Source organism: Wasmannia auropunctata, unplaced genomic scaffold (genome assembly GCF_000956235.1).
Source record: "Wasmannia auropunctata unplaced genomic scaffold, wasmannia.A_1.0 LD336088.1, whole genome shotgun sequence".
NCBI lineage: Eukaryota > Metazoa > Arthropoda > Insecta > Hymenoptera > Formicidae > Wasmannia > Wasmannia auropunctata.
In genome coordinates, this window is record NW_012026802.1 from 135,913 (window position 1) to 144,175 (window position 8,263).

Here is an 8,263-nt window from a genome sequence, read left to right on the forward strand (position 1 = left end):
AGACAGCATATAATAAATGTAACCATAAAACAAAATACCAGTCTATTATTCATGGTTACACATAGCTACAACTTCGAATTTGAGTGGCAGCGACAATAGAAGTTCGACTTATAGAGGTGAACTTCAACTAGAGGTCTGGCTACTTTAAATTCGAGTTGTAGAGGTAAAATAATACATCTAAATATATGACAAATAATTCGGGGTATTATTTCTATTTATAGGAAAGAAATGAACAAAATTTTCGTCTTATAGAGGTTTTCGAATTGTAGAGATTCGACTGTAATTGTAAAATAGATTCTAAAGATTTTTCTCCTAAGATTTTATAACTGCTAAAGATAAAAATTAAGAATAAAGAGTGCATATTAACATTTTAACATATACATTTATATTATATGAGAGTCGATCTCTTCCGTAATACGATGTTTTTAAAAGAACGTTGACGTTTCTATTCGGGAAAATTAATTGCCCGCAAGAGAATTAAATATCACGTTACCGCATTTCCTCACACTGCTACGGTTGCACGAATGCACTTTAACGAATGCGCCGATTGTTATACTGTATTGTTTACACGAACTGAGTAAAATTAAATTAATGCGAAATTAAATTTCCTTTTTACAAATTTGATCAATTAGAATGCATTACGTAAGCTCGAATTCCGACATGTAATGATTTTTTTACAAATGTTTGTATACATATTTGTGTAAAAAAAACGTTAAAACTGTTTTTAGCTAATAAAAATTCTAACAAAATATTAATAATAAAATAAAATAACTGATGTTAAAATAATTAATATAAATAAAATTCAACAATCAATAAAATACCTCATAAAATTCATAACTAGATTGAACAATTTATATAAATATATAACGTGACTCTATATCCTTTACATAACCAAATTATATAACAATTTGAATCTGTTAATCTCAAAATAATTACAAAGTATAACGAGTATAAGAAAGAGAATCTGCGCGTAAAGTCGATAGTAAAATTTTCATTTCGTTGCACACAATTATCCTCCGTAAGTACCAAGAATATCACGCATACAATCGGCATGCAGCGAAAGGTTAACGATCATTATCGAAGTTAGTAGAGTGTCCCGTTGGAGAAGGAAATTCGGGAGTCGTCGTCTCGGATTCCGGTCTCTTCTGGCTGTCCGGCGAACAAAGGGAATAAGTCTACCGAACGCGACTGACTGAAGAGACAATGAGCGCCTCGCCTCCTCCTCCTCCGTCCGTCGGTTTTGCTCTGCGGTGGCGGTCTGCCTGTGTGTGCATGCTACACCGAGCAGAAACTCCGATCCACGTTACATAAGAGAAAAGTGTAAGCGGCCGCCGCCGCGTTATGCCGCTGCAAGTTCTTCTCGCCTCGCGAGGCTGAATCACCCGCGCGCGTCAAGCCAGACGGATTTAATTATAGACGTGATCAAGTATTTTCCCAAAAGACCCTCGAGTGCATATCTTTTTTTTTTCTTTCTCAGACATGCGATATTATAAATTTCAGCTTACGAAAGTGCAGGTATAATATAGAAAAATGTTTGCGTTACGGCTCTTCGCCGCACGGCGCGGAACGCACGCGTTCCGCGCGAAAAAACTAAAGTATACAAAGGTATAAAAGCGTTGTGTCGACCGAGCGTTAACCAACGCGCTATTTTTTGCGCCCATCAGAAAGACATTAATAATTTCTGACCAACTGTTACCTCTTTCTCTCTCTTTTTTTTTCCCCTCGTTACGAAGGCAGGCGACGGATATTACACGTGTCGCGGGTTCACCAATTGCCGAAACTTCCGCCGCCGCGACCCCGATATTTAAGCACCACGAATCACTTTACTCTTGGTAACCTCACGAGACCGCCACGAGTAGATGCAACGAGACCGTTCTGTATAGATTCTTTGCAGAACAAAAGGAAGAGGTGCGCGGAGGAGCCGCGGCGATCGCTCTCACCCACGCCGATTCAATCTCCTACGCGTTTTCCCTCTCGCGCGCGCAAGAGAGTCGATTAATCTCTCATCAAGCCTCTCAATTCACCGCATTCGCTCCCGATCGTTCCCGTTTTTCGCAATTTTGAAAAATATTCGCGACGATCTGCGCTCGAATGCATCGTGATTTATAAAGATATTGCAAAAAAAATAATAATAATAAAAATCGAAAAAGTAAATCATTCGTAGCGACGAATAAAAGCCGCTTTTTGTCGTTCTCGCGTCTCGAGGCTGTTTCCGTGGTGCATTTTGCGTAATCCCGCTTCACGCTCGTTAGATTTCACGCTTATCAGTCGACTGCAACCGTCGTGAACGACAACAGATCCGATCGCTTTTAATTGCACACGATTTTCTAATTTATTTACGCTTTTATAATCCTGCGGGATGCGGACAGGTACCGACGGGTTTGATAGCTTTCTCGAATTGAGTTCTGGTTCGATTAGCTAACAACGAAAAAGAAGAAAACTGATTGTAAAAACAGCAAATATCACCGGTTATTAGAAGCTGATTAGATTTTTAAATAAATAATTAATTGTATCAGAATCGAACCGTGGAGTGTTACAGTTAAGATGCGAAAACGCCAACACGATACAAAGCGGAACTTAGTATATAATATTTTAAGAGAGTATTCTAGAGTGACCGGTCAAAAAAATCGATTTTTTTGCATATTCTTATAGTTTAGGGTCTTGAAAATGTGTCTCTAAAATATTAAGATGAAATTCGTCAAATTGACCGAGATAGAGGTTTAAAGACGTAGCCCCCGCACGCGTCCATGCGGTAGACAGATTTTTTGCATCAGGTAGTATTTCTTTACGTAGCCAAATGGTACTACATATAGCTGAGAAAGGTATCCTGTACGGCCCTGATATAGCTGACTAAGGGTAAGTTACTGAAATTACTCATTATTCACCTTGTAAACGCATGAGAAACTTTAAACGCGTTTTTCTCAAATTGACATTTTTCAAATCGGGCGCGTATTTTTCTCACAAACTACTGGGCCGATCGACTTGCGCTTTTGCATACATATAGTGTACATATTAGGCTATCGTTTGACCCTCCAACTTTTTGATCTCTTGAAAATTACTATTTTTCCGGACCGTGAAAATTAAATATTTTTAATAAAAAATCGAACTATTTTTTTTCAAGCATCGCCATTTTGTCAATTGTTCTTCAAATGATTTACTAGTGGGTCGAACGATAACCACATTTGTAAGGAATAAAATAAAAAAAAAATCGTTTATTTGAGATGACGAGGACGGCCGCAATCACTACGCCCGATAGAAGAGGAATTTCAAAACATGACCTGCGCGTCCATTTGTGCGCCGTGTGTAATTCTCAATAAAAAGCATTAAAAAAATTTGAGATGTTACTTCGAAATATGTATAAATGTAAAAACAAAACGTTACATCTATAGGTTTAACCGTTTTTATAAAATTAATTCTCAAAAATCACGTTAAAAACGGACGTTCACACTAGAATACCCCCTCAAGGATGTTCTGGCTATACAACAGACAAAAGTGACTAAAATTTGAAATTGATATGAAATTCTATGCTTTTATAAGTTAAGATATATGCACCATGTGCTCGTATCGTGTAAAGGACTTAAATAATGTCAATTAATATGACATTGACACTACAAATGACTATATTTGTACGAGTATATTTTACAAGTTTTGTGATTGTCGGAAAAAACTTTTGGACGTGAATTTTACCTGAAATCAATTGCAAGAAACGAAAAACCGTATTTTAATAACGTTTAATGTATATCAGACATCAAAAGATACTTAAAAGTCCACAAAATATGTAAACAAATGTCATTAACATAATATTTGCCTTTCTAGCACTTTATACTTGTCAAAATAGAGTGCCTAGTTGATACCGCACTCCATTTTAAGTTGGTACTCCTTGCGGTCTCGTAGTTGAATACGAGGTTGGAATAACAGTGACAAGCGTTGCTTTATCAATTAATATCTTAATAACGGGTTAGTGAATCTATATAAACTTTTTTTTAGAAACATTGTTCAATATTTTTTTTACTCACAAACAAAGTTTCAGAATATTGGCAATGCTGCTTCTTTATCATTTTGTTGATAAGTAGAAATATGCTGCTATTCCATGAGAACTCGTGCAAAATTAAAAGTTGAATAACTCGTCAACTAGTTAGAGAATCGACTTCAGGTTTTGCACATGTGTTAAGGTAATAAATAGAAACAATTTATTAAATTTTCAAGGTATATTGTCATTGCTAGAACGTTAGCGCCAGTGCATCCTTAATATGCGAATCTTACAATTCTCAGTTCAGGCGAGAATTGTAAAATTTACATATTAAAATATTATTAAGCATCCAAGATCTATTTTGTACATACCGCTTTGGCGTACAAACGCCGTTGGCGTTTTCGCATCTTAATTGTTTTTAATAAGTTCTTTAAAATAAATAAAAATACTAATACTTTGAATTTTGTTAATAAATTTATAACCCAATATGTGTGTGTGTGTGTGTGTAAATCTTTCGACATATGCGCTCTTATCGTCATTATCTTTTGGTTTTTTCTGTTAATACTCCATTTAATCTTTACGTCTGTCGTATCAGCAGGTGTGAACTTGGCCTCGCAGGTGTGTTTTCGCTACACCTTTTTTTTCCAACCGCGTGTAATCCCCCTTTCTCGCATTGCGTGACGATTGCGCCCGCGAGACAAACGCGCGGGCGACCTGCCGCGATCTCCAGGAACGGGCGATCCTTCCACATCCACGGCTGCGGCAACTTTCCATCCTTTCCTTTCTGAATCCTCGCGATTTAATAGGCCTCCCATTATACGGCCTCGATTTACGATACAACAATGGCGCGGCGCGATAATGAAAATGCATTTATAATTTCCCCCCGCGGGAAAACCCGCGCGCGCGATAAACCGGATGACAAATGGCGTTTCTCCAAGTGTACCCGTCCGCCGTTTCTCAACTGCGTATTAATTCAAGCTGCGGGCTTCCGGTAAGAATATCGGCGTGAACGAGCCATAATAAATTACCTTCCCCGTCCCGCAGAATAGGTATTTAGAAAATAAGCGACGCTCACACACCGGCGCTGATAAATGTTCCGTGCATCGCTCGAAGTTGTATATCGATCTTCATTATCAGTTCGTTTGTTTTGGAAAAAAATTTAAACTGAAGGTGCGCTTAGTAATCGCACGAAATCGACGTCGGGATCGAGAAATTAACATTTTGCAACATAATAATATTCATTACAATAAATATAGAAGTATAGGCTCTAAAGTTTTCAAGCAAAGGCATGGGATTACGTATAAAAATCGCTCATACATTTTTGCATAATAATAGAACATTTCATTATTATACAGTCGAATCTCAAGGGACCAGAAAAACTGTTCGAGTTTTATAGAGTTTTCGACTTATTGAAATTCGAGTAAAAGAGGGTTAACATATGAAAATTCGACTTACAAAGGCTTTGTACGAGAATTTATAATTTTCCGATTATAATGCACTGAGAAAAAAAAGTTGTTAAGATAACTAATGCATTTTGTTGACAGTTTTTCTTTGATTCAATTATATACGTTTTTGAATTAAACATATATCAATAACATGATACATCATTAACATATTTTTGTGAATTAACAAATGTTTGCTTGACCGCCGCATTTAGTTGAATGAAATAATATTTTTTTAAATCAACAATTTTTTTTCTCAGTGTGGCTTTTAGAGGGAAAAAAATTAATATTTAACAGTGAATTATTTATTATATATATATGATAAATGTAACCATAAAACAAAATACCAGGCTGTTACTCACGGTTACACATAGCTACAACTTCAAATTATAAATGTAGCGACAATGAAAATTCGACTTACAATTAGAGAGGTGAACTTTGACTAGAGGTCTGGCTATTTTAAATTCCAGTTACAGAAGTAAAATATATATCTAAATGCCTGACAAATAATTCGAGTTAAGGTAGATTTTATTTCAATTTATAGAGGTTTTCCGTAGAGCAGCAAAAGGGGATGAACAAAATTTTCGTTTTATAGAGGTTTTCAAATTATAGAGCTTCGAGCTATCGAGCTTCGGCTGTATTATGTTAATATATAACTTCTTATATGTGTACACGGAAAAAATTGCCACCGTTGTTATAACAATATTCTCTATGTTTGGAAAAGAAATGCATGTGAATTTAAGTTAAATTGATGTTACGTAGAATACATCTGTTAAGGTATCTTCATCAGTACGATTCTCACAACCGCATAGTCCTTTGGATACATAACATTCAGTTAGAATACCCTCGTATATGATTACCTCAATCGAAAGATTATTGTTGTCTCTTTAATATGATTTGCAGAACAAATAGTGTTATTGAGAGATCTATAAGATATAGTTGCACGGTACGACACTGAGAGTTCTATTGCAGCAATAGAAGACAGCCCCACACAACATAAAATATTTTTTGTGAATCATTTTTTGAAATATTTTAATTAAATATTTCGAAATATTTCGTAAACATTTGTAAAACATTTTAAGTATTATTACATTAAAATATTTCACAAAAATATTCTATAAATATTGTACAAATGTCGTAAGAAATATTTCGAAAACTCTGATTTTCTAGACATATTTTATATTTTAAAAATATTTCATGAAATATTTTCAAATATTTCAAACCTTGCATGAAATATTTTGGAAATATTTTTGCTGTGTGGAGCAGCAGTAAAGTAACCCACTGACCCCACATAGCAGAGAGGGTTTAAAAAGAATTCAGTGTCGTATGTCAATTCTGAGTTAATTGTCAGATGAAATTCTTTTTCTACAGGTTTTGGAAAAGAATTTTTTTTGCACCTGCATGAAAATAAACTCAGAATTGATGACATACGATTAAATAAACGAATTTAATGAATTTTTTTTGGACTCTGTGCTATCTGAGGTGTGTGTTTGTACCCTTCTTATATATGTATATGTGTCCAATATGATATCGCCTCTTCGTTTTGTAATTTGTATGCTATTTTATTTTTTCTTTTTTATTTATAATTCCAATTAAGCTAATTCTTATTTATATTTTTTATTTCAATGTTTTAAATTATTTGACAATATATATATCTATTACGACCGTACCTATAAATGTTTTACACATAACAAATAAGGAAGTCTAAAAAACATTGATCTATTAATAAATCATAAAATTAATGTTATATTATTGACTAATTGCTTAAATTTTAGCAATTACTAAACATGCCACGCTAAGTCCCGTAAGGGTGTCGGTCTTTAAGAGTATCTCGTCGGTGGCTGAATTCTACACACGCTCCATGCTCACATACAGCAGGTGTGCACACCGCGGCGGTTACTCGGGAAAAAGGGAAGATTCCTAGGTCTGCGTTAGCGCGACACCGCAGCGCCTCGCGCTCGTTACCAACTAAGGGCAAATTCACACCTTGGCAGAAAAGCGGAAAACAGAAAAGCAGACGCCAATCAGAACTCACGCTAATAGCAAGAAAAAAAAATAGCAGAAACTGTCGACTATCAGCGCAAATTCTGATTGGTTTCTGCTTTTCTGTTTTCCGCTTTTCTGTCAAGGTGTGAATTCGCCCTAGCCAATACGACCATCAACCGGCACAGAAATTACTAGCTGCCCTAGTTATATTTTAACACCTTTATCGATTACACGACAATTTCTATAAAAAAAGATCTTGTGCGTCAGTTCTTGGAGAGAAAGATCAGTGCTTGGTTTGTTAAAAGCGAGGAAGAATCACGAATGAAACTGGTCAGTGTTGAGGATCGACGTTAATAAAACTTATTAAGATGTACGAAAAGGGGAAGAAGTGAGATTGTTAGTAGGCGCGGAAAGAAAAAGAAGGGATTGTGACTTGTCATTGGTCGCTAGTTAAAGCGTCGCAGGTAAATTGAGCAGTGTTAGATTTGTTGCATATATAATATTTACATTCACATACATTTACACACGCACGCTTTTTTAAAAGGCGATCAAGATATTGATATCATCCCCAGTCCAGCGGGACTGCACCAAAGCTAATATTTTAAAGACAAGGAACATCACGGTCTTTACTTTGCCCATTTGCCTATCTTCTAAGTACAAACCGATTAATCTTCGGCGAGACGTGTCGTCGCGATGTCGTTCACTGGTCCGCCCACGAAACAAGCGAGAGTGTCGTCAAACGATAATAACAATTCGTCATCCTCCGCGCGCAACACTGAACAATTATCTTCACAAGACGAGCAATTTTTAACAAAAGAAGAACGCTTGAACAACGAATATTTCGATTACTTCGATAAAACGCTTA

General features: G+C 35.9%; 2 protein-coding genes across 2 annotated transcripts in view; one reads left to right on the forward strand and one right to left on the reverse strand.

Annotated features, from left to right (window-relative positions):
- LOC105448107 overlaps nucleotides 1–8,263 on the reverse strand; it is a 68,574-nt gene that overhangs the window by 28,351 nt on the left and 31,960 nt on the right. The window lies entirely within an intron of this gene.
- Nucleotides 7,566–8,263, forward strand: part of LOC105448106 (nucleoprotein TPR-like) — a 3,316-nt gene continuing 2,618 nt past the window's right edge. The window contains exons 1-2 of the mRNA XM_011686469.1: nucleotides 7,566–7,862; nucleotides 7,943–8,238. Of these exons, the coding sequence (XP_011684771.1) occupies nucleotides 8,092–8,238 (147 nt within the window). The 5' untranslated portion in view covers nucleotides 7,566–7,862; nucleotides 7,943–8,091. The remainder of the gene's footprint in view (nucleotides 7,863–7,942; nucleotides 8,239–8,263) is intronic.